Source organism: Rhipicephalus microplus, chromosome 8 (assembly GCF_043290135.1).
Source record: "Rhipicephalus microplus isolate Deutch F79 chromosome 8, USDA_Rmic, whole genome shotgun sequence".
Lineage (NCBI taxonomy): Eukaryota > Metazoa > Arthropoda > Arachnida > Ixodida > Ixodidae > Rhipicephalus > Rhipicephalus microplus.
This window is the reverse complement of record NC_134707.1, coordinates 6364750-6391760: the sequence shown is the minus strand read 5'-3', so window position 1 is coordinate 6391760 and position 27011 is coordinate 6364750. Positions and strand designations below refer to the sequence as shown.

The 27011-nt window shown below is 44.3% G+C and overlaps 1 protein-coding gene across 3 annotated transcripts in view; it reads right to left on the bottom strand.

The window, feature by feature from the left end:
* Nucleotides 1-27011, bottom strand: part of LOC119164037 (uncharacterized) — a 38252-nt gene continuing 11241 nt past the window's right edge. For all 3 annotated transcript variants that reach the window (XM_037416144.2, XM_075870850.1, XM_037416142.2), the window contains exons 2-17: nt 25538-25722; nt 23760-23881; nt 21105-21289; nt 19400-19596; nt 18785-19039; nt 16519-16806; nt 14520-14741; nt 12959-13939; nt 8886-9129; nt 8026-8161; nt 6879-6928; nt 5467-5547; nt 4672-4775; nt 3149-3313; nt 1249-1508; nt 1-380 (exon numbers count right to left, since the gene is read on the bottom strand). In XM_037416144.2, coding sequence (XP_037272041.2) covers nt 293-380; nt 1249-1508; nt 3149-3313; nt 4672-4775; nt 5467-5547; nt 6879-6928; nt 8026-8161; nt 8886-9129; nt 12959-13939; nt 14520-14741; nt 16519-16806; nt 18785-19039; nt 19400-19596; nt 21105-21289; nt 23760-23881; nt 25538-25675 — 3516 coding nt within the window. In that variant the 5' untranslated portion in view covers nt 25676-25722 and the 3' untranslated portion in view covers nt 1-292. The remainder of the gene's footprint in view (nt 381-1248; nt 1509-3148; nt 3314-4671; nt 4776-5466; nt 5548-6878; nt 6929-8025; nt 8162-8885; nt 9130-12958; nt 13940-14519; nt 14742-16518; nt 16807-18784; nt 19040-19399; nt 19597-21104; nt 21290-23759; nt 23882-25537; nt 25723-27011) is intronic.

Sequence of the window (27011 nt, the reverse complement as noted above, 5' to 3'; positions counted from 1 at the left end):
TGGTCAACAGCATATCTTCTCTTCTTTAATCTGTGGAGCACGTGCCTCGCGAGTACAAAAATAACGAGGACCCGCCGGACGGCCTTGGCAATGGGATCGTTACGATTCCCCAATTAAAAAGAATGACAAAGAACCTAGTATTTACAAGCCATGTACAGGGACGACACGAAGGGTGGGCCTGGGGCAATGGGCCAGAACATTCGGCCCAGGTGTTGAGCAATTGCAGCAAACGAGGGCAGCAGCACCAACCGTGGTGGTGGGGAGGCATCGGTGACAATACTGCCACCGGCACTCAGAATTCGAATCGACTGCTGGGCACCGAACGAGGGGCTCCGTGGCTCTTCATGTGGGCGTTTCGGCTTTTCACTTTGGCAAACACCCTGCACACGTTGGGATGCACACACCAAACTGTGGCACATATGCACACAGAAACATACAAAGTAGCAATATAGGCGAGGTGTTAGAGCTGTTGTAAAACAGCACACACACACACGAAGACGGAAAAAGAGTAAAAAAACAGTTCCACTAACACGAACCCTGGGAAGGTGCAAAACACAGGTGTTTCTGAAAGGGACACTTCAACAGCAACAAGAGGACAGTGCCCTCACTGATACAGAAAGCGTCGCAGACATCATCTATAACAGAAATAGATTTTTCCCAGAGCCAATGCAGAGCCTTATTTTCCACTCATAGAAGCGCATGCAGCATTGCCTCTTGTGGACGAGAGTGCAAGTGCATTTTAACGAGCTTTGCCCCAGTGAATGTACAGTCTTATTTGCAGCTTGCTTTACCATGAAGGGCATTGACAGGATACACCATGACGTGCTACGACAACAGGAGAGAAACCAACAGCTCGAACTCGTAGGATGCTTCGGACCCAAAAAGATGTGTCGTCGGTCTTTCCTTTTCATTGTAGAAGAATTGACAGCGCAATGGGTTAGAAACGAACACAGGCAGTGTGTCCTTTTCTTCTTTCTGCCCATTTCTAACCCATAGCATTGACAATTACCTTATGATGATGCAACAGTCAATGCTTTTGATTTCAATTTTGGGCCTGGAAACTCGCTTATTTTATAGCACCACCAAACTCTCAGCTTCCCATTTCTTAAAATCTGTCTTGTCACTCTAACAGACTGCTAATTGACACAACAGCATTGAATTCTGTTTACACTGCCGTAGTACAATGCTGCCTGTTTACTATTGTTTTTATAATCCGAACTAAGAAAAAAAAGGAGCAATGCGACTCACCTTCCACAAAGTCTGCACGGGAACTCCTGCGGCGGCTCACAGGGTTGCACAGGTTCCGAAGCGGGCATCGTCGGCTTGGCTATGGCTGCAGGCGCAGCCGACGGGCTGCCGGCCGCTTCCTCCATGTCGTCTTCCTCCGGTGCAGCCTGGTCCAGCTCGCGCCGCCGCCGCATACACCGTAGTCGCCGGTACTCTTCTGGCACCACTTTCTTCCACACGTAGTAAAACTCTACACATTGCTGTACATTCTTGGTTCCAACCTGCACCACACAGCAGTTGCCAGTTGACAAAGGTCACACAAGCATGGGTAACACTCCAAATCACTCGCACGCACGTCAGATAGCCAAACAAAAACTTGGAGGACGCTGGAGCTTCACCTTTGAGAGCAGAACACGATAACATAAACGGGCCCTTTACACGTCGCCTCCTCAACTGCTAGCCTGGTTTTGGTTCTCTATGGACACCTCAACCGTGCTGCAAATAAAAAGGAATGTCTGTGCCTGTAACATTGGCCCTTTCAAACTATCCTAAAATGCCTATACTGCAACTACAGTTACAAAGTGCTCACTACCTCACAATTTTTCCCTTTGCAAACAGGTGAAGTACCCACTATGTGTCAGTAAGGCAATGTGCACACTAGCACTGCTGAACACTATAATTACACCGCGGCTGATCATGATTGATTTTGCCCGAGTGCTTTGTAATGGATGCGCCTTTAAACCAGCCATTCGAGTCAATCACTTGTTTTAACGGCAGGTGTGATTCCACGATCCAAGCATGCAATATTACATGCATTAACAGACTCCTTGCACTACAGGACGTCCGTATGGGGTTTCTCATTTTTTCCCCAAAACAGTTTGAAGCACCGCACGCATACAGATTCCTAAAATTAACTATACAGAATTTTGGCGCTGTGATCGTTCAGCAACCATGGGAATTATGGGTATGACATGAATTTGCCTAGTCTCTGTACTTGAGAGCGGCGAATTCACTTGTGGCTTCGTTTATTGCTGCGCTTTGGTTTTGTTTCCAATGAAGGAGCCAACTTTTTTAAACTTCGTGACACGATTTTAAATGGTCATCCTAAAAAGCGAAGGTGGGGAAGCGTAACTTCTGAACGTTTGCCGATTGTTATCACGCGTATTACATTCCAAAATAAAAGTCCACTCGCTTTGACGGCACAACCAAACGGTGAAAGAAAGAAATAGACAACATAAAGTGATAGAGGGAATGCTGGCTTTGTCGTCTGCCTCCTTGTTTAATGGCCGTTGGTTACTTTTTAGGCTTCGTAATATTCTACACCGATGCAGAAGTTCTGAGTGTTAAATAAAACACGTTTCTGTGCAACGGTAAGAAATAAATAGCTTGTGTGCTAATTTAGTAAGAAATCAATTTTAACGTGAAGCCAGACGCGTATTCGAGGTATACAAATCTGAGTAAAGTTTGAGGCACACATATCTTGGCATTCTCTTGCATCCAGCATCTCACTAGCGCCAGATTTCCCTCGAGGTAATCTTGCGAGAAACTCTATGGTCTGTGTTGAGCACATTGCGTTGTTGATCGATTGATTGCATCTGATGACCTAATCTGATGACGACGTCATGACATGATGACACCACAAATTCTGGCAATATGTGATGTCATGATGGTGTCACAGAATGGTGGCCTGTTACACTGAGGTTATCCGACTTTTGGTATGGTGACAGACATACATTAATTCACTTGCACATCATGAGACTTTTGACCGACTTACGACTGCATTTTTTTGCCATTAGTTTGACGTCAACTAAGCTAGATTTTCCAACTTGTGAGAGCGATTAGGCTTTTGCCTAACGAAGGCTCCCAGCAAGCAGACGCAATGTGCATACCAAACAGCTGTGAACATGGATGCCTAACGAACCTTGGTGGCCACGTGCAGGAAGTCCTTGTCAAAAGTGGCCAGCCCTTCTTGGAAGCGCTCCATCTCCTCACGGCTCCAACGATGGCACTCTGGGTAGCGGTACGTCAGCAGCGGGTGACCACCGGGCAGCCGCGGTTCCCGCTCCATCAACCTCAACGTTGCCTCCTGGGCACCACATTGCAAAGAGCTCAAGGAGCAGCCTCAGACTGATGGCAGTTTCTTCCTTCACTATTTTTTTAGGCTTGTGCGAATATTCATATGCTTTGAACATTCAAATCTGCTTCGAATCAAATTTCATTTTTTCAAAAATTTCGAATTATTCGAGACGAACGAATAGGTGTGTAATAATCTGCATTCAACAACCCGTGAAGGTGGTTTCACTGCAGTGGACGAGTGCTATGCCGTGAAAACACTTATCTAAATGTATAATAATTTGCATGTAACTGCCTGTAAAAGTCACTTTGCGGCATTAGAGTAATGGTAAACCATGAAAACACTTATCCAGGAGAAATCCGCATTTCCTTGAAAATATTAAATGAACATTCTACCCTCACATTGATTCATTTTTTCAGTTTAAAAGCTCGTTATAACCACTTATGTGCTCTAAATATAGCAAATTTTAAAATGTAACATATTTTAGAGGCTATCACTTGCATTATACCGAAAGGCAAATCGTGTTACTATTCAGCGTTGCGTTCACGTCCTTTGACGTAAAAAAAAAAAAAGACATTTGCACCGGCCTTGTTTTAATTTTTAAAAAATAGTGTGCAGGTTAGTTTGGTCATAACAAATATGCCCCTGTTATTTATAATATGTGACATATTAACTATTCGAATTCAATACTGTTCGACCAAAATCACTATTCGCTTCAAACTTAAAATTCACTATTCACACAAGCCAAATTTGTAAACAGCAGTTAACAAATACCATACTTCATTGCATATAGCCCGCTTTTGGAACTAATGTCAACACAAAGCATGCAAATTCCAGTCTGCAAACGTCGCTTCATAGCAGTGCTCTGCAGCTATGCAAAAAAGCTAGCTTTATGTCAATATGTAAGCTTTTGACACATAGTTGTTGAGGGCGCGTGTTTACAGGAAAAAATTCGGGGCATATTTGCTAAACCTAATGCGTGACTAATTTCGCACCAGCTGAGCTAACACTATGCATTTCAATCATCTTTTTCCAACAAGTAATTTTTTTTTTACTTTTCGAGATGCCAGCAATACATTTAAAAACATTGTCGTGATGCTGCATCTTGATGCCCGCATTGGAGTAACAGTACACCACAATACAGTCCCACAGGCGACAAACATAGCAATGAAAGACTTTTGAAATGTGGCTAAACAGGGCTTTTTTTTTTTTTTTTTCAAGACCTAGGCTGAACTAGATTTCTGCAGTTTATGGCTTTCAGAAGACATCCAGCTGCCAAGATAATGAAAGCCCAAAGGCTTTCTCAGCATAATAAGTGAGAAGATAAGTTCTTGAAGTTGTGGAACACGAGTTTTATCAATCACACTTACCTGCAGATTCCCCTGGCAGAGTGCCAATACGTGAAAGGCATACTCTCGGTTCCGACCTCCACCAGGCACGGCCGCGCAGCACGCAAACTCCAGATAGTTTTCCACTGCCGCCAAAAAAAGGAGTTCCGGCAAGGTCAGGGATTTCATCATTCCACAATTACCGAAAACGCCATTTTGCAACAACCAAACAGGATTGGCCTCAGCCTGTCTAAGATGTTCTTTCGATTTCAATGAAACATCACTCAGATCTTGTATTCGACTGAGCCACCATGGCGACTTAAAGGAGAGTTGCTATTTTGTGCAAAGTTTGCAACATTCTCGCACGGTTACTGAAAACGCCATTTTGCTACAAGACAGAATCGGCCTCAGCCTAGCCTAAGGTGTGCTTTCGATTTCAATAAGAGATCACTAGTGCTCAACTGAGCCACTATGGCTACTTAAAGAAAAGTTTCTATTTTGTGCACTGTTTACAACATTTTTTAACACATCACTTTCAGTATTTGCAATACTGTATGTATAATGTAAAAGAAAAATCAGCCCACACCTCGTCTGCTGGTAATGAGCTCACAAGCTGTGACAGCAGTGCCCTGCCAACAGATTTCCAAGACAGAATACACATACAGCGCTATACATACACAAAAAAGACAGTGAAATGTCAACAAATTTTGAGCAACTTATAAATGCGTTATTTCTAAGACTGTACATTTTTGTGCATATTTACTCTATATTGTATTCTTTTATAATTTATTAGTATTGTATACTAATAAAAACTGATAGACTGACTAATAGACTAACCTTCATCATCAGCTAAGTGGTCACCAATGCGTGGGTCCCAGACGAGGTCAGCAAGGTGTTCAGACTTCAATGCATCTTCGACTGAAAGGTAAAAATAACAACCCTTGAAGTGCATAGTGTGGGTCATGACATGTAATACCCTGTACAGTAAAATCTCATTGACCTGGATCTCATTACCTAAAAAATTCGTTAACTTTGACTCGCGGCGTAGTACCGGCAAAGCTATCTTTCAATGACATCAAATGTTTGTTAATTCAAAAGAATGAAGCCGGGCACTGGTTAACTGAGACAACTTTGGAGAAGGCTATCAGGACTCAATGCTTAGAGTTGCTCGATAATGGCGGCTAGGAGGCTCAAGCACTGCTTCCTGTAACTGACGCAAAAGGGGAGTTTTGGAGAAACCAAAACCGAACTGACAATTGCAGTGGAATATGATCATGATGATAGTGAATGAGGGGAAGTGGTCAGGTGGCGCTAGTCACTACCCAGTAGAAGCGCTTGGGCTGCCAGCGCACTAAAAGCGGAACGCACGGACAATGGGACGGTTTGCACGACACGACATCACATTGTGCAGGAGGCCGCCGCAGCGCTCAAGGAGTTCTGTGTCAGTTCCCCCCAAAAAAGTCCGTGATGCACGTTCTTTGAAGGGCAGAAGCGGTACGCATGGTCTCGAGTTTATTTAATGCTCTTCGCCGAAACCCGTGGCATATACAAGCTGCCTGAAGCTTTTAGTTTCGCTTATAAAAGGAAAGTTGTCCTATCCGTGGAGTCGTCCTCATCGTCCAACGTTAAAGCCGGGCGAGATGTGGAAGTGGATGAAAAAAATTGTGCATCGCTGGAAAGGCTGCAGCGTGGGACGACATTCCAGGAACTTTGATTGTGCATTCTTTAAAAACGTGCGGCATATCCAATGCGCTTAATGGCCCCGAGGATTGTGCACTGTTTGAATACGGCGACAAAGAAGTCAGCGACGAAGAAAGCAGCAAGGACAACTCGGAATGAGCGCGGCATCGGCAAGCGCGTCGTCTTTATGATGCCGATAGCTAGAGGCAGTGCGAAAAAAACTATGACAAAAACAACACAACAGGACTAGCGGCTGTATGTTTTTCAAGTTACTATTTTTATCATGAACCAACTGCTTTGTTTCATCTTTATATTAAATAAATGTTTTCTGTTTGTTAACAGTGTCTTCGCTGTTTTGTTCAGCCTATAATCGAGTTTTTTGGGGGGGGAGGGGGCTTCAGATTTTAGGGGGTCGGCTTAGAATTGGGATCGGCCTAGATAGATTCAAGTAAATATGGTAACCTGATTTTTTAAAATTTCACCGCGACTTTATTTTACTATAGATAGCACTTAGCTACAATGGAATAAAAGTCAAACTGTAACCACCTTGTCAAGTACTACAAACTCACCATCCAAGGGGGGCAACCGGGCTTGATACTGTGGACCAACATTGACGTGCCTGGAAGAAAGAAATGGTGTAAATTAGAACGAGCATTAAAAAAACGCCGTAGTCCTTTGTGAGCTCAAAATATGTGATGCCAATCTCCAGTAATTGCACGGTTCAGGCATTTAACCAACACAATAATTTTTATAGATGGGCATCCAGCAGACATAAGAATATAATTTTTCGTCATTTGTGTTTTATGACATGTTAGTAACATTCTAAACTTGCTGCCATTTCTAAAATGCTGAGCTGATCACATGAATGTCAGATGAATGCAGCATGCCATGCAAACATGCATGCATTACGCTCCTTGTGCTTGCAATAAGACCGTGTTTCGCGCATTGAACAGCATAATAAAAGGCTACAACACTGACCCAATGAAAATTTGGGCAATGTAATTGATGCTTGTAAATGCATGTTTTTATCCGAGATGTGTGTTTGTAATTCCTCTGGTTACACCACATATATGCTTTCTTAACCCTTTTTTGCCCACACACTAATAGTTCAACGCAGTGGTCTCCCATCCCTCGATCACGCTACACGAGTTGAACCATGCCATGCTCCATTACTACATTATCGAGAAGACTTCAGTTAGGCGTACAAATGAAGCCCGTTGTAGCACACCAATTTCATTTATGCAAAAATTTGAAAGTGGTTAGGGAAGTGATATAATTTACGAAATAAGAATGATGGAAGTAATTGGCTTACGGAAGAGTCTAAAAAATCCCTGCAGAAGCAGTTTAATATACAGAAGAATTCAGCAGTGATTACAAGTTATTCCATTTATAAAGTGATTCAAAAGCAATCACAGAAGTGATTTCACTTACAGAAGAACTTGGAAGCAATTATGGAAGTGATTTCACGTACAGAGGAATTCGGAACTGCAGCTACAAAGTAATATTGCTTTCAGAGCTGCCTCTTGAGCCAGTTTTGTGCTGCCTCTCTAACATGTATCATCAGCTCAAATAAGTGACTTTTCCCTGCAATTAAAGCCTGTTCTGAAGTTTGCTGCAGTTCCAAAGGCAATGACTTCTTTTGGTGCCTCAACCGTGCATGCCAACAAAATGCTCAAGTTCTGAAAGGATGTCCATCTCACAAAAAGATGTACTCACGGAAGGATGTCCGTCTCTGGTGCCAGCTCGCCCTCCTCTTCAGAAACGGGCGCCTCGCACGGACTTTCCAGAGGTGACTGGGGCACTGCACTGCTGCCTCCACCGCTAGTGGGTGGATAGACGGCACTCACCCGATCTGCATACAACGGATCCCAAAAAAGATTGAAGTGAGCTATCAACGAAGCCTTTCTGCGGTGACCTATGTAAATGGGGGTTTCACAACATTGATCAAATAAAACAACACATTTTCATTGCCAAAACACAATAATTTTTGCAATAAATGCCAAATTTATTAGCTGCAGGCACGTATTGCGCAAGCATTACAGAAGCCAGTTAACGGATGAAGCTCGTGTGTTCACTAAAGAACTTTTTGTAGCAGCAAAGAGAAAGCTACCGCGGGAGAGCACGTGCATGACAGCGCTCATGTGAACACATTATCATGTCCTTTTAACTGGGCAAGGAGTAACATCTAGCTTACTACAGCACTTATCTTAAAGTAGGAGAGAACCTATCACTCAATGTTGAATATGAACATGATTTTGTTGCATTGTGCCTTTGCCGAAACGTGAAACTGTGGCGCAAGCTACGACTGTACAGTAACTGCGAGTAAGTGAAAAAAAAAATAATGCTGTAAAACTCGGCCAGACTATTGGGACCGTAACACATACGGCTTCCCTTTTAGCGCCATGAAACTTATCCACAAGCACACATGGCAAAAGTTTTGAAAGTTACGGGCTCAAAATAGTCACTGAAAAACATTTCAAGTCTACTTCACACGTTTTCATGCAGCAGGCAAGTGGCAATGGAAAAAAACACTTATTTTGCCAGTTTCCATATTAGGGGGTGCACCAAACAGTCACCTCTAGGAGTTACAGCGTGAGGAGTCATTGGACCGGCCGACCGGGGTCCCGAGTAGACGTGCCAGAAGAGACCGGAGCCCGACCGCAGGGGACTGAGCATGGGAGGTGGAGTGTACGGGGGCGGTGAGGTGACCCCAGCAGAGCCCTTGCAGCCTCCGGCCTCCCCACACGGGTCCCAGAGACGAGGCGAGCGCAGCCGGCTCGGGAAGCCGATGGCATTCACATGGGGCGGTATGTACAGTGGCTGCAGCAAGCCAAGAGAGGTCTTAAACAGAAACTTGACTCATGGTCGACTCCCCAATTCCCTATTCAAACAAACATATCAAATTATTGTTGCCACCTTTAGGAGTACAGAAACGATTTTGAGACATTGCAAAAGGGATATTTTCTGTTCCATTAGTATGCTGTGTTAACGTTTTTCATACGTTGGAGTTCAACATGGAATAAATATTTACCTTCATTAAAAAAAAGTTTTTTCATCACTGAGCCCCTGCAAGCTAGCCACAATGAACACTATCCAGATGAATCTACAGAGTTCCCCTGAGTTTGCAAACTCTACGTCCTGCACACATGCTAAATCGTAGAAATTACGGCTGAGGTCACCAGAGGACAATGTACTCATTATTGTTTACTTGCACCGCGAGCAGATGACAAATCTACCAATATTATGTTGAGTTTCTGTCTTTCTGTGATGTCGCTCTACTATGACACATCATTGAGAAGCCCCTCCGTCGGTATCAAAACCAAAAGTGTCTTTTCAAGGTAGTAGTTTTAAAAATGTATTCAATACATTCCCAAGCACCACAGTATTCTGTTTAGGGTTCTTAACACCAGTGTTTCTACTTAGAGCAACTGTCTAAAAATATGACGTCTACTTCCAATGGCTTCACATAACGAGAGTACCTAACCCATCTTTTGCCCCTCAAATGTATTGCTAAGTGCCTCATACGGCAAAGATTTATGCAGCTAAGAGACTTGTTTACATATCTCTAGCATAACACATAGGCCGAGAGCCTTGGTGGGAAGGGGCAGAGCCTTTTTAACACTTTCCCGGCATAGTTATTAAGGGGCCCTGCAACACTTTTTCAAGTAGCAATAGAACAAGTTCAATAAAGGAGCTTGTTGCCTTACGAATTTACCTCCGCAAAAATGTTTAGAATCCATCCAGTACAAGCAAAGTTACAAAAATTTGTTGCGCACTGCAATTGCATTCTCTGTTCTTTAGTCTCAACGAAAGCACTGGAAGCTAAGCAGAGAAGGCAAGTACGAGCCTTCGTCCGTGAGGAAGTCGCCCGCCAACTTTCCCTAGTGCCCTTTACTCACGAGACCACCATCCGTCTACCTGCCCCGCTTTGCACTGCTATATCGTAAGAGGTTGCACAAGCTATTCCTCTTGCGCACTACGAGCCACCTCTATCTAGCCGTGGTCAACGGCTAGATAGAGCCGTGGTCAACGGCATACAACGGCTGTGACAAGTAATTTTCAAGCTTGTTCCGTTGATTGGCGAGAGAAGAGAAAGCAATTACTAGCTGACTGAGAACTTATTGGGCATTCCAGGCCACGTGCTGCGCCAATACATTTGGCTCGCATGTTCTCGGGAGACTCGACTACTAATGGGCAGTGTTTTCAGAACATGCTCAAAAAGTGTTGCACGGCCCCTTTAAGAACTTCGCTTGACTCTCACACATTGCCAACGGACAGTTTTCCATGCTGTCTTGCAGCTGTTTTGCAGGAGACTGTTTATGCCTGTTGCTTTTCCTTGGGGGGTTATAAAATTCGAATCATGGGTCAGTGACAAGCAGAGAGTCTGGTGCTGTGGTCACATTGAGAACGAAGTCCCAGGATGACGAAAATTTAGGAATTTGCACAACTCTCATGCAAAGTAAGTATAGGATGTATAAATAAAAAAAATGAAAGTTTCAATTTATGTCGCAGACAATTGCTTATTGTCTCCTCATTACTTTCAAGAGAGAGAATGTGGAACAGCAAGTCAGGAGGCCCACCCCTCTGGGGATATGAAAACTCTCCGCCTATGGCATGGCATAAAAGCAGATCAAGACCTGCTTGGATGTAAGCCTTCTGTATTACTGTATTTACTCACGTAATGGGCCCACCTTTTGGAGGCGCCAATTTAGGGAGAGGGTTCTTTACGCGGGAGAAAAAAAGTCACGGGAGTTGTGGCAGCAAAAATTTCGCGCGATGGTTTTGGTTATTTCGACCGGCGAAGTACGCGACAATTTTTTTTTTTTTAATAGCCCGAAGCTCTTCTCGTTTTCTCCTGTAACAAAGGCGCACGGATCGACGCCAAAGCGTTGTCCAGCTGCTTGGTGTCCATGTTCCAGTGCATGCTTGACTAACCTTCATTTTAAAGCCAGCTGTGTAGCTAGTGTATTGACCAAACGTGCCCTCCACAGCAGGTATCCAACTAAGTTCACAATGACAATCCCCACAACAAAAACACAGTGTCGAATGGCGGCGTACCAACGTTGCAGTTGCACGATGTGCAGATGCTGCAGTTGGGCTTCGCATAAGCTCCGAGATGGCGAGCGCACGGCATGCATAGAGTTTCCGAAAATTAACCAAAGGGAACTCTGGTGCTGCGATCATTCAGCCACCATGGGAATGATGTTTAGTACACGGATTTGTCTAGTCTTCGTACTTGCAGGTGGCGAATCGTACTTGTGGCTCCATTCACTGCTGTGTTTCGGTTTTGTTTCAAAGGAAAGAATGAACTCTTTTGATCTTTGTAACCCGATTTTGAATGGTAAGTTAAGGTAATGAAGGGAAACTACTGAACATTTACCGATTGTTGTTTCGTGACAAAGCAGCTTCAAACCACGCAAGGCTAAGAGGAACGTAAAGTACGAAGACTAGGCAAATCTGTGTACTACCCATTATTCCCCATGCTCACTGAAGCGCCATGTGTGGAAGCTTCCATAGACACTAGCGCCAGAGTTCCCTCTAGCGTATATTTAGGAAAGACTATGGCGGCATGTTTCTACACCACACGCTAGCCATCTCAAAAGCCATCCGCGTTGTTTTTTGCTTTGTTTTGGTGCCGATGTGCTTGCGCAGTGCTAAAAGCAAAGAGGCTTCTCCTGCATTCGACAAATGGCGCTTTGTCGCAAAAAGCGCGTCTTTTAAAGCTTGATTGGCGTTGCCGCGCTCGCGCTGCTCACAAGTGTATAGCATGGTAACAAAACTCCGTTTTGACTTTTATTGCATCGTTAATTTGTGATATGATGGCTTGATTTAACACTTTTTCGATTGTCAACGGTGCTGGTTATCGCACTGAAATGATTTGAACATATACGTTTAAACATTTTTTTTTCTTTTTTCGAGGACCGAGGTGGGGTTTGGGTTCATTATGCAAGTAAATACGCTATGTTTCACAACTGCCTGAAGTCCCCCCCCCCCCCCCCCCAGTTTTTCAGGTCGCCATCATGTTGCTCCAATGATAGCGTAAGGCGATTCCAATGTCGACATATCAAAATTTTTTTTCTAGTTCATATCAAAGCCAAGTCGTCATCACCTTATCAATTACACGGACAACGAACTAAACATGCAGTTTTTGACCAAACAATACGTATACATGACAGATTAAAGGACATAGTATTGAGGCGTTCTTTGCGCACACTTGTCATCTGCTTTGCCCAGGTGCCATGTTATATACTCCACCTACTTTAAGAATTGACATGGTCATGAACGCCAAGCACCAACAGACGCTGTGCAAGCTCTTATATTTCTACGCACAATAAACATTCAGTTGCTCCTCTGAACTCGTGTTTCACTTTCATGTTATACCAATTTCAATGACGCGGGGGGGGGAAGGGATGATTTGCCGCATTCTTTATTAACAGGAAATTGAATTGCAGATTTGTGCCACTTCTCAAGCCATGGTTCTTTAGATACATCTCCTTTCAGAAAAGGGCAACTTTTAATTTACACTATATACTTCAATGCAACCTACACATCTATAACAAGGTGAATTCATCTTATTTTTTATCAATATCAACATTTGACATGCATAATTATAACAATTAAAGCTTTGGCAACGAACAGAACAGCTCACCTCTGGTCTGTGTTTCCGTCGACTCCGCAAGGGGCACGTCGGGATAGGGCTTAAAAACACATCGTCATCATCACATTCTGCAGCTCGACACGAAGACACTTGAACCTCTTCACTCCCGCTATTTTCCAATGGCTTCTTCGTCTCCAAAGAAGCCTCCGGAACATGAGGAGTTTCAGTGCTACCAACATCAGGCATGACTGAATGCCCAATGGGTTTTGCCGGATGGTTCGAGTGCACTATGGTAGACACCATCACTGATGTAGGCATCTGCGCAGTCCGGCGCACATCAGAAGTTTCTGCATTTTGTCGAACGTCCATTTGTTCGTAACTTGGCTCAGTCTTGATTTCCTTGGTTTCGACGAGCGGCGGCGAATCTGGAACGCACACCACTTCGTGGTCAAAGCTCACCGGGGATTGCGCCAGTGTCGTCCTGGCCGGAGAACGGCCAAGATTGCCATGGTGCGGAGAGTGGTTGTCTACAAAACTACACATGTCCTTGTCCGGCTTTTCTTCTTCCTCCTCGTCAAACGCATCGCTAATGGCGGCAAACACGTCCTCGTGTTGATGAGAGTCGCCGTACGACATGCCGGCCTGCATTGCGTCGGGCGACACGACGAGCGAGCTTCGAGATGATGCCACCAGCCCTTGCAATTGCTCGAAGGAGGGCAGTGGTTCGAGTCCTGGGTCCGAGCCCACTCTACAGGTACGGCGAGGTCCCAGTAAAAGATCGGCGAGAAGACCGCTGCTGCCTTCAAAGGCCAAGTGGTCAGAATCGGAGTGGCGCCGGCGCTCATTGTTGGCATTGGTCAGGGATGGGCGGGTTGGTCTTACTGCCCACGTGTTTAGAGGCGGGAGCAATGGCCCCGGGCGATGCTGGCTCGGTGCAACAGAGGTAATCACTTCGTCCGGCTGCAAAATGGGCATAGCCGAACTGCTTACTGCAACACGCTCCATGGAAGGCTGGCACGTTGCTTGAAGCCTCTAGAAGGATGGCAAGCAAAAACATTAGCCCAACTAAAGGCAACTATGAAAGCAGGGGCAAGCTTTAACCAAAATATTTATGCAAAGCCAGACGTGATGCTAGGCCTTTCGGCCCATAAATGCCATTCAAAACAAGTAGAGCTCGGGCTCAGTGATACAGACAGACACTAAAGAGAAATATTAAGTGGAGCTAGACTGAAAGATTAGGCTTCTGTATTAACTATTGAACTATTCCAGGTGACAGCACAGAGCATTTGCACGTGAGAAAACAAAATTGAGAAATTGAAGTGGTGCCCTCTGTCATGCTCAGTGAGTACCAAAATAACTGTCAGATGACGTATTCTGATCACTTAACAACTTACACATGAAAAGTGAGTCACATAATTTCAACAATAAATCATCATCCAGTAAACCAAAATTGTTGCTACCGTGGAGCCCACTTTTGCCGCAAAAAAAAAAATCGTGTATTAGTGTGCAGAAACCGGCAATCTACTACAACACAGGTAAAGAAGCAATCTAATAAAACAATGTTTTCTTTTGTGTCCCTTAAATGGTTGTGGCCAGAGAGCTGATGAGATACCTGCGTGAACATAGCTGTGCTCTGTGTGGCGGCGGTTGTAGCGGATGGCTGGTGGAGTCGCATGTGCTGCTCCAGTTCAGACAGGCTGGCGAGTTTCTGATGGCAGAGGCTGCAGAGGCATTCTGTGGCTGCCATTGGCACAGCATCCAATGTTGATGAAGGCAGTGAACTGCCACTATGGCCTGGCACTGGCTCGTTTATTGCCTCTGCAGAAAATGAGACCTGCAATGCAAACATACAACGGCAACAAGTTAATCGACCACTGAATGAATAAATTAATGAACCAATCAATCAGTAAAGAGCATACACATGCTCATCCGCTGTTGCGAGCAGCGCACATGGCGACGAGGACCACTTTGGTGAGCACGATACGAGTGCTGAACTACCTTATTAGGAAAATGAGTTAATATGCAAACAAAGCCTAACAAAGGCATGTTAATTCAGTTCTGGTTTCAGCTATCTTGACAAATATTTTAGGTTGAGTTCATATAACTGTCAACAAACTTTCAACAAAAGCTATAGGCCATAAAAAAAGCAGTATGTGTCATAACGTTTCAAAAGAGAGAGACTTCAAAGATGAAACACCAGAAAAATCACCAGAATAACATTGCAGGCTTCCAGACGACACTCATTTGATCACGTTGCACGCATCTTGCAATGAAAAACTTTTACATCCCTTTCTGCATTTGCCTAAAATAACTTGAAGACTAAAGCCAGCATCTTCATTTTTGTATCAGTTCATTCTATTGATCCCCCTCACACCTGAAAGCTTTCAAGATCCAAATCGGTTTGCACTGCTTCAAGGATCACATGCATTAGATGCTTTCTCTACCTAAGCCGGTTCTGCATTGCCTCCATGATGGGCTCACAATTGGCCAAGCAACCATTTCACGTCATGACGTCATGATGACATCACAACTTCTGGCGACCTGCGATTTCATTACAGCGTGACGATTTTTTTGCACCACTCTTGTTGACGCCACCACTGCCGCGCCAACAGTCCCCTTCTGCGCCTGACGAGGTCTAAGGCTTTCACATTTTAAAGGGCCCCTAAATTACAGAGTTAAAAGAAGAGAGAGTGGTTTGTTTCTCGCCATCACTACCCTGTCTACAGGTGCCATCTCCTCCTCACCGCCTATTTCTTGATAAAACGCTTGGACAATGTCATCAGCACTAAGCATCGAGCCTAACAGGATTTCACATTTTTCGACTCCATGCCGTTATCTTCACTTGAGCAGTCGGAGACACTCAAAAGGAAGTTGAATAAGTTGATCACACACTACAGTTCGGACAAGGCCGAACGGGCGTGTGACTGCATGGCAAACCGGAGTAAGAGACAATTTACAACTACATATTATCCTTTGTATATAGACCAATCGACGGCTTATTTTCTTATGACAAACTGCTGGCGGCACGAATTGCGCCAAAAAATGGGAAATGCAATGAGAGAGTAACATGTTCATTCTTTATATCCTCAGAGGTTGCCAACTATCTTCAACTTCTACAGTGGATGTCCGATTTCCCGAAATTTCGGACATGTCCGGTTTTCCTGGCTCATCTCCGGCACCGTCAAATTTCCCATAGAGTCAACGTATTAAAAAGTCCAGAATTTTTAACATTTATAGCCTGCACCATCCGATTTTCTGGACTTCTCACTACTAACTGCAGACTCAAAGTCTCCATGAAGCCTACCATTATGGTTGTTTTTGTACCCTCGAACCCACCCTACTTGCATTGCACGCACGTGCCACGGGGTCATGGATGATGTATCCTCGAAACTGCGATTGACGCAATCTAGAGCCAATCCAGTGCCAGCCGTAGCTTAATCTAATCTGTGGGCAATCCTCATTGTGTTCGTTCACCCTATGAGCTCGCGAATAATGCCTGCAAAAAAAAAAGGTGCGTTTTCGAGTGCATTTGTTTTTCCGGACTGCCCGATTTTCTGGAAATTTTCGTGGTCCCTTGAGGGTCCGAGATATAGAACGTTGACTGTTCTCACGGTTGGCACAGTCGTCCACGCCTTGCTTGGTTCTAAGAGCTGTTGCAAAAGCTGCGGGCCCTCGGACTGTGGCAGCGGTCTTGGTGAAGGCTGCCGCTGGGAGGTCTGCTGCTGCACTTCCTGCTGCGGCGGTTGTTGTGGCGTGGCTTGCTGCACGGTCGTCCCTTGTGCAGGTGGTGCGACCAGAAGAGGGCGCTGGGTGGTTCCCCCGACCGGAGCCCACACCGAGGTCCCTCCATCTTCCGATGGAAACGCCACCAGTTGCAATTGCGGCGGCAGAGGGATGGCCTGCACCATCAGTATGAATTAAAATGCAAACCAAAAGAAGTCTGCTAAAGCACCTTTTCAGAAGGTGGCTGAATAGGCTACACTCGATACAAACAAGGAAAAAAAAATGTAAGCTTCACCTAGAGAACTGCAGCTTGCCCCTGCCCTTCGTCTGTGAAAGAAGGTCGTGCTATACTCGGCCACAACTTTTCTGTACCGCACTGTGCAAGCTACAGAACCAAAGCCCATGCCTGTTACCGCCTCAAAAAATAGCACACTCAAACTTCATTATAACAAAGTCGCATCTGCCATTAAAATAGTTCGTTATATCCAAAAATTGCAGAAGACTGTCTTGGGGGGCCAGTTGTGCTGTTTCCACCTCAGTATCCAAAAATTTGTTATAAACGATTATTCGTAATGCTGCCTATAACAAAGCTATTATTCACTCAGTTATGATCGGTAATTTGTTATACCCAAATTCGTTATATTGAGGTGTGAGGACTTAGACATTTACAGACAATTTTCCCATTTGGCTTGCTGAAACAAATACTTCTTTACTTATTGTGCGACTAAAACAGTTGCGGAAGGCTGCAGGTAAAATACAGTTACTATTCACCTAGCAAGAATGTTGTTTTTTTTTATTTCCATTTCTTAGACAGCACGAACTTTTTCAGCCCACCCTTTCCCAAGAAAACATGGCACCTGTGAAGTCAGTGTGTGACTGCAAATGCTCTGTTTAGTTCTCCACAAAAATATATTCGTAGCAGGCCACTAAAATGTGCTCTGAACAATTGAAACGTGCCTCCCCTAGACATTTATTGTGTATATGCTGTGCTAAACGCGTAACGATCAGATTGAGCAAAACCTAAATCAGTCGCAAGCTGCCGTGCTACTTGCGGAGCAAAACGAATGTGCGGAAGGCCTACTTTCCTAGCTTTCAAGATTAGTTGTTGACGAGTGTAGCAAGATTTCAGTCAAACCATAAGCCCTTTTTTTGTTTTGTTTTTCCCCAGCTAAAGTATGCACTTGCACATTAGGAGCTAGTGGTCCATTGGTAACACCCGAAATATTAAGCTTGGCTGTGCGGCGACACCAGTATCCCTGGCTAAATTCAGCCCATTGCAACAGCATTGTTAGGATAGAGGAGAGGGTATGAAACGTAGATGCGCCAGCACTAAAGAAATCAGTTCTGTTCTAGCCTTGAAGAAAACAAGTTCGCTTGTCGAAACGTCGGCTCGACACAACCCCTGTTTACGGATATTTCATCGCAAGCTCCCATCTTCCTGTCGTTTTTTTTTTTTTTTTTTTTTTACACCAGTGACACAGAGGTGAGTGTGTGGGAAAGTCAGCTACCAGAAACTCTCAAGAGCTAGTACGACAATGAAAAAGCGTGATTGCATAGCGCAATTATGCTAATTCTCTCTGATGTAGTGGCAGTAATAGGTGTGGGCGAAGCTAACAATTTTTCTCAGGTTGCAACACTGTAGTGACAACCGGTAAACTAAGGCACCAATGAAGATGCCAGAGAACTACTAGCACCAAATTCTTTTAGCTGAACTTAACCGTGCCGGACTAGTAGTCGTGTCAAAATTAACATGCACACTAAAAAGGACAGCTACGTTGATTTGTCATACAAAAAGCGTTGCAGAGTCACAACTGAATAAAGGCCAATAGGTAACGAGATGTTGAAAAGGCAGTGCGAAAATTTCACACACCAAGGCAAACAAGCAGACAATGCTAGCACTCACGCACTTACTGAAGAAAATAAACACTTAAAAACATACGCATAAACTATAAACATTTATTTGCTTGAACTTCTCACAACCGCCTTGCTGAGCTAAGGCGAATTCACTGCTGGCACTCACTGCTGGTCCAAATATTCTCATTGCGTGGAAATGGCTGAATTTTCTTTTTCCTGTTATTTTACATGTGTAGCGGTCACCCCCGAAGGATTAAACAGAAGAAAATCCAGGAGCCGAAGCCATAACCGAAGCCTCACCTGGAAGGGCACCAGCGTGAGCGCCACTGAGGCATGGTGGTTCTCCTTGTGACGACGTAGGGAGCGGGCGTCACAGTAGCTCTTGTCACAGCCCTCTGCATCACACTCGTACGGCTTTTTGTTGCGGTGCGTCACCATGTGGCCGTTTAGGTGGTCCTGCCTCTTGAACGCCTTCTGGCACTGGCTGCACACGTACTTGCGCTCGTCCGAGTGAGTCAGCTTGTGCTTGGTCAGTGCGCTTGAGTTTCCAAATACCTGCAACAGAACCGCCCATGCCATTTTCCTTTGAATATGTATTTCCTTTTTAATATGCACAATTAAAGAAATCCAAGGAACAGCTCTGGACAAACCTGTGCGATTACTGTTGCTGCAGAGAACACATTGATCAATCATCTTTTTAAATGCATGGAGCATCTACCACTGCTCGCCACTTGAAATGCTAATAGCATTTGCAATTTCACACATATCCTCCTTTTCAACTTTTGGCAAATTGTGATAAATTACTTCCAGGGCATCAGAAGCATTCGTCTGGTTGGCCAGATACTCTTGATGCCAGATATCAACAAACCCCAACCGTAGCAGGTGGGAGTCTTAACGAGTCGGGGTTGCACCCACCTTGCCGCACACTGGGCAGGGCTGCGCGGAGGGAGCCCTGCCACCATTGCCACCCACTTTGGCAATGGGCCGAATGCCAGTGGCAGCAGCAGCAGCAGACAAGGCCGGTGACAGCCGCCCCATCTCCTTGTCCGATGGAAGACTGATGCATGGCAGAGACAGGGAGGCTCCGGGTGGATCACCACTGCTCCCTACCACTGAGAGACCAAGTGGAGCAAAAGAAAATGTCCGCACGTAAGACTCACAAGCCACTGTACCAGAGTACTGTGAAGGTTCGCAGAGCAAAAGGACAGGGACGCAGAGGACAACAGGAGCACTGTCTCTCAACTGAATGTCTAATGAAAACCACACGAACATTTCAGCAGTTACAGAACAAAGGGATGACGAGTGCAAAATGAACGAGGGTGGTAAATTTACGCATCACGAGAAGAAAAAACGCTTAATCTGAGTGTGAGACTGAAGCCAGATAATTTCTTTTCAATTCATCCTCAATTCTGTTCAAGTGAGCTACGAACATCGATTAGTATTTTATTGCATACAATTCTTATTCCAAATTATTGTGATACCCTGATTTAATTTATAGTTCGACCCATTTAGGAATTAAAATCTTTTTTCTGTGGAAGGTACATGAAATTACTGATATTTAATTAAATACACACTATAAAACAAAAATAACTGCATATTTTAAATTCCCAAGCAAATTTGCAGTAGCTCAGCAAGTTTCCTCATTATAAATAAGTAATATTAAAGAAAGTTATAAAAAGCAGAGCCTCATAACTGCAGCTAAAACGTTTTCAAGCCTCAGAACACGGCATGCACAATTGGTCAGCTCGCGGCGATAGATCCATGTGGAGGCAGTCAATGAAGTGTTCTGGCTTGACTGCTGGGAGTAAGTGAACTCTGTTCACACTATTCGTAATTGAACAATGTGTAATTGAGAACGAGAGGGTACCATACATGCCAAACACTATGCCAACTAGAAAGATTTGAGGTGCAAGCTGAGAACCAAGGAAAGGAGAAAAAAAGTAATATCCCATCTTGTACTTCTTCACTAAGCTTGTGCAAATACTCCAACGATTATTACTGTATCCACTTCGATTCAAACTTAAATTGTTGAAAATTTCGAAGTATTCAAAACTAGCAAACAAATGTATGCTAGTCTGCACGTAACCACCTGTAAAGGTGGTTTCACTGCAGTAAACAGGTGCTAAACCATGAGAACACCAATACAGGAGGAATCTTGCACTGTCGTGAAGCCCCACTTACAAGATTAAACGAAGATAACGTCGATTTGTTTTTCTAGTATAAACTCGTTATACCAACTTATACGTTCTAAAAAGAGGAAACTTTAAAACGTAACATATTTCACAAGTCATCACTTGCATTTTACTGAAAGTCAAATTCTGCTGCTATTCAAATTTGTTTCAATGAACCTTTTCAATGGCCTTTGCACAGGCCTTGTTTCAATTTTAGAAAATACTGTGCAGGTTAGTTGGGTCATTACAAATAAGCCCATTTTTCTTTATATATGCGACACATACTATTAAAATCTAAATTATTTTACAACATCATTATTTGCTTTGAATTCAATTCGCTTCAAACCTGAAATTCACTATGTACACAAGCAGATTTTTTACAGTGAAAGGTACTACGAGGTCACAACAGTAAATTTTGGTGGCATAGTTGTCTCTGCCCCACTACCAACCTGAATCTGGTGCATGAGTGGCCGCACCAAAGGCCTGCGGTGGTGACAACTGCAGCTCGCTGTCCCCAAGCAGGTCAAACGGCGAAGCGTCGGCAGGGGCCGTGGCTGGCCGAGGGGGCAACCGCAGCAAACCATCCAGAGAGCCAAAGGGAACCTCGAAACCTTCGTTAAGCACCTCATCCTCGCTGCACAGGGAAATGGCTGAAGATGAACCTCTTTTGACAAAACAACACCACATGTGGGGAACGAAAGAAGAGGAAAGGGGCCCTGCAACACTTTTTCAGTAGCCATGCAAAGGATTCAATAAAGGATTTTATTGCCTCACGAATTCACAGGCCGCAAAAACTTTTAGAATCCGTCCACTACGAGTGGAGTAACAAAGATTTGTCGCATGCTGCAATTGCACTCTCTCTTATCTGTCCTGACGAAAGCACTGGAAGCTAAGCAGGGACGAATGGCATGGGAAAGAAAAACACCGCTCGCGCCTCGCGACCTTGAGCATTATTTTCTCTCTTTTTTTTCTTTGAATACGCAGTTGCAATTACGCACGCATGCATGGACAAGTCCCGACTTTTCACGGCGGGCCCAATAATGACGGAGCGCGCCGTGCTCTAATCAGCCCATTGCTAATACAATGGCTGTCACGAGTGATTTTCGAGCTTGTTCCGTCATTTGACGAGAGAAGAGAAAGCAATATTTAGCTCACTTTGAGAATTTATTGTGAATTTTCAGGCCAAGTGCTGCAGTGTAATATTTGGCTTACGTGTTCTCTGGAGCCTCGACTACCAATCGACAGTGATTTCCGACTATGCTCAAAAAGTGTTGGGCCCTTTTAGAGGCTAGTTTTTTTTGTTGTTGTTGTTGAAACCGATACTAAAAACGCCACACTCGCCACGAGAAGAAACTTGGTAAGTGAGAAAACGCGCAAAAAGAAAATGCACCTGCTGAAGCCACATTAAAGCTCTCACGCCAGTCATTGTGATCTAATGGATTTGAATAATGTCTACTTGAGCCTACATAGTTCAAAATTGGTAAAAAGGAAATACCACATTGTCTTCTGAGGAAGCCAGGTACTTAAAGTAGCACAGACACAAAAATTCTAAACCTTTTTTTTTTCCAATAGGCAGCTTATGACCCACTTATTACAGTTGAAAACCTCGTTTGCATGAGTGTGAGGCGGTTATTTGTTAGAAGACGTTTTTAGAGCGCCCAGTCGCAGTTTCGGTTTCAAACAGCACCGAGCTAGGCCGATGCAGTTTGTGGGGGTGCTGATACCCCCTGTAAAGTTGTTTGCGCCACGTGGCACAGGTCTCGCACAGAAGCCGTATTTCGGGGACAACAACTATTGAGCGATAAATGGCGTTGTGTTCGCGAGCGATAATCACCACTATCATCATCTCGGTAGGTAGAGCGGTAGCGCTGGCGGTGATCCCCGGCGGAAGGCAAGCCTTGGTGGCGGGCGAGAGAGTTGAGCGAGTCTCTTCAATGTGGGGCAGTGGCACGGGCGGTTACCTCCAGCGGTGGGTCTGCCATGGACGGCACCGCGGGCTGTCTGCGGTCGGCCCACGTGGTGAGTCAGGCGTTAGCGACACCGCCTTGTTCGTCATGTTCTTGAGTGTTGTTTACTATTGTGTAAGGATGTCCTAGCGTGTTGATCACAATTGATGCTATAATAATTCAGCTGATGATATCGTCGATCAAAAAGTAGTTAAATGTGTGTTTGGTTTGGTTTGGACCGACCGCGTCGGCTGTGTCTGTTCACTCCAGGAGCATAGTGGTGGCGCTCACCAATTAAAAACCCACAAGTTCTGGTAGCAAAATAAACACAGCTGACCACGTGACCACGCGAAATTGTGAGTGAGCACCACACGCAAGAACGTGCACAAGCAGGTGTCGCACTGACAACCACCAGCACAGCCAGCACATGCCACGCCGCAGACACGAAGGAAGAAATGACAGGTAGCGAGTGCAAGGCGCGCGTCGAGCAGACAGCGACCACAAACTCCTTATGTAGGTTTGTTTACACTCCTGCCGCATCGATGTTGGCATTGCGACGGGCTCCGCATCTTGCTTAGTCACACGGCAAGCACTTTAAAATTGATATTAAATATGTTCTAGGCTATGTTCGCCCTTGATACTTTGTAGATTTAGTGTAGGTCTCTAGATAGATCTATCTCGTGCATTATCTCCTCTTCTAAATTTTGTGTCAGAACTTTAACATACCAAGTTTTAGAAATTCTACCGAGCCAATGTGGACAAAATACAAAAACAACAAAATCTGCGGTGTCGCCATCAGAGATTTCAGTGGAAAATTTAAAAGTGAGATTTAAACATTGTATTTCTCGTTTATTACCAAACCTACGCAGGTGAAATTGATGACATTAAGGTTTTACAGTTAATATTGCAGTTACAACTAATTTACTATTTCACTTTAGCTTACTTTTAAACACATAGACAAAACATACTGCCCTGAATCTGCCTGTTGAATACACCACAATACATCTCGACACAGTATCACAACAATGCAACAAATGCTACAGCGACTTTAATGCTATAGCATTACAGAAGAGTACAGAAAATTTGCTAAGCATCAAATGAAAACTTAATGCTACAGCACTGAATCTCCTTTGCAGGTTAATGGGCAGTGTCACTTACCCGTAATTGATTGCACTGAGCATAGCATCGCCAGCATGGTCGTAGGCTCGGCTGGTCGGGGGTGAAGGACCCTTCTGGTCCTTGGGAGAAAAGGCTGCAGCCTCAGGAAAGAGGTAGAGAGCCTGAAGAGGTACAAAAACCCACAATCGCAGAAAGACTCAGCACCAAAGAAACAGCCAACAAAAAAAAAAAAAAATTGCACTTGAAGTGAAGACAGACTGACTATAAGACAGATTTTTTTCGTCCAATATTAAAGGATTATGCCCATTCTGAAGACCTAAACCCTGCATTGCCAAGCATGTAGGAGCACTCGAAGTGTTTCAGAAATGGCGCAACAAAAATCACAACTCCTGGCGCATGAAAGGACTTATTTCCATGTTTTCCACCATTTTTTCTGTATGTATATATATTTTTTTTTCAAATAATAAGCACGGCTAGATTGAGTGAATATATTTTTAAATATTTTTCATAATATTAATAATTTAAATAAACCCTCCGTTCGTGCTAACTCCACATGCAACTACCATGAAGAATTAGTGTGCCAGACTACATGGTCATACATTATGGTGCTAAAAAGTTGAAAGCTTTCTTATTGAGCTATCAAAATTTATTACTATATTAATTGTAAGGACTCGTTCTGTTTTTCATTGCAATAGCAATTATATGGACACTTTCAGCTAGATTTTGCCGCCGTCGTCGATGTTGGTGACCGCCGTCATTCACAGTATATATATATATATATATATATATATATATATATATATATATATATGAAATTGCAAGAAAGAAGAAAAGACTGCAGCGTGCGGAATCAAAAATCCGACCTCTTGCTTGTGAGTGCGTGGTGTTGGCCACTGGGCCACGAAGGAGCACCCTCTTCAGCATTGAAATGGTAAGCTATTTACATCTACCACTTATCATTGGCAATGCCCTTCTCGGGGAACTATCATGTTTCAGCATTATTAGTGAGATGGCGCAATGACGTGGCAACATGCGCTGATGTGTTGATCTCCCATGCATACTTTGCCCCACGGAGGGGGTAGACGCTCACGCGTGTGCGCGCTTCATCTCACGGTGGAGAGAATCCTACGCCTACGGCTTTCAAAGGAACGATTCTGTTGTAGTTACGGGGCGCACAAAGGTCACTGCAGTGTCTCCCTTTGTAAAAAAGGTATGCTTTTCAGACACAGTGAGGTAACAACAGAGACACTTATTCGTGTTCATTTGTGCGTGAGCAACGAGGGGCACGTTTCAATATGCTCTCCATTCTTCGCCCGACATTGCAATTTGTTGCTATCGCATTCATTGCTTCACTTTTGCGGCAAAACTGACTTTTTTTGACACAATAATAATGAGAACAGACAACATTGCCAACAAATGTATAGAGGATGTTAGTAGTAAATGTAATGCAAATATGAAGAAAGAAAACTGGACAAAAAGAAAATTGCCATGGGTAGGGACTGAATCCGGGACTTTCAAATAACACGTACGATGCTCTATCACTGAGCTACTGAGCTAATAGGGCGGCGGTCATCCCTTCATCCAATTTACAGGGTATATGCATTTTAATGTGAGAGTGTCAGTCAGTGCCACCAGCTGCCAATATCATGAGTGTGGAACACCCATTTTTACCTGTTGCGACCATTTTTTGCCTAAAGTATGACGCTTCGAGTCTGCCAATAGAATTCACCATAAAACCGGCTGCAACCTTTCTGGGCATCATCTATGCACATGAGCGTGAAGCACATTAGCTGACAAAGGCACGGTGGTTGTGGTACCTGGGTGGCATTGTCGGTGCCCCCAACGAAGGAGGAGAGCCCGTATGCCGAGAAGTCCACCGTCATGGCCGACTGTGGGGCCGGGGGAGGAGAGGAGGAGGGTGGGGGCGGAGAGGGAGCCTCCAGGCTGCTGGACATGCCACCTCAGCCGCAGCCACAGCAGACGTCGCCCATTGCCGCGCCCCCTGCTCCACAACAAGTACCCACATGGTCAGCAATGGCATACACAACGTCTTGCATCAAGTTAACACTTCTCTGGTTGAGAAAAAAAAAGTATGCTACGCGCCATCCACTCCCTTCCTGTCGTGTATTCTTTTCCTAACCAAAATCCACGCTACACTAAGCAAGATTCTATAATTGTTGTCATAGTAGTACGCTGAAATTCTGAGCAAGCTCCTCCCCCTACCCCATGGTGAAGGATAATCAAACCAGATTTGGGGGGAGCGTACTTGCTCGGTCCTGGACTAATCGTTGTCGCTTATTTCAAATCTCCTAAAAACGGGATGGGAGACTTGCTCGGGTGGAGCCACTTGCTCAGACATTTTACGGTGGTGGTGGTGGTGGTAGTAATAGTAGTAGTAGTAGTAGTAGTAGTAGTAGTAGTAGTAGTAGTAGGTTGACTAGGGCCGCGTGACCACAGGGTAGATTGAATAAATAAAATAAAACAATATTTATAAATAATGGTGATGACGATGCTCAAAATCAGACTAAGCTGGGTTAGTCTGCCTGTGTCATCCTTGTGACTGTAGTAGTAGTAGTTCTGGGCATGATGCAGATCACGTCGCCAGAGGCGAGAGCAAATAAATAAATAAAATGAGGCACATATATTTCAAGTCTAGCAGCAAATTGACGACGAAATCACGATCTCGCTAGCCAACCACATACAATCATGCGCGCTTAGAGGTTTGCTGTCCGAGAGTTTTGATGGTATGGAACCGGCAACACTATTTTTACTCTGCTTGTAGAGCATAAAACGGCACTATTATTCAAAATTCAATGGGTCTCCTTTATTTCACACAAAATGAATAAGGAAATTGTTCAAAGAACACTTTACTGACAGCACAAGTGTCATCAAACAGCTCAGATTTAGAAGGTTCACTTTTGTGCAGAATTGTACAGAGCTGTCATCCGATGAGGAGTTGTCAAAACACTTTCTTTGTGTGTGCTTTCATTCCATTGTAACAATGACGCTACCATGATCTATTTGGAGATGTCAGAGGTGGCAGTACAATGAAAAACGAAACACAAATGGCACAACATCCATATGTGTGTCTCTCAAGTGTCTGTAATTGCAGCTTGATGTAATACATTTAGAACTCGATCCAATAAAACCCAACTTAATGAAGTTCACGATCCAACAGAGAAATTTCCTTTCCCCAGCAAATACAGCAGTTTTGTCATCAACCTGAACTACCGAACTAATTTGGCCACCAAACCCAATTCAATAAATTTTGAAATGAAAAATCCTTTCCCC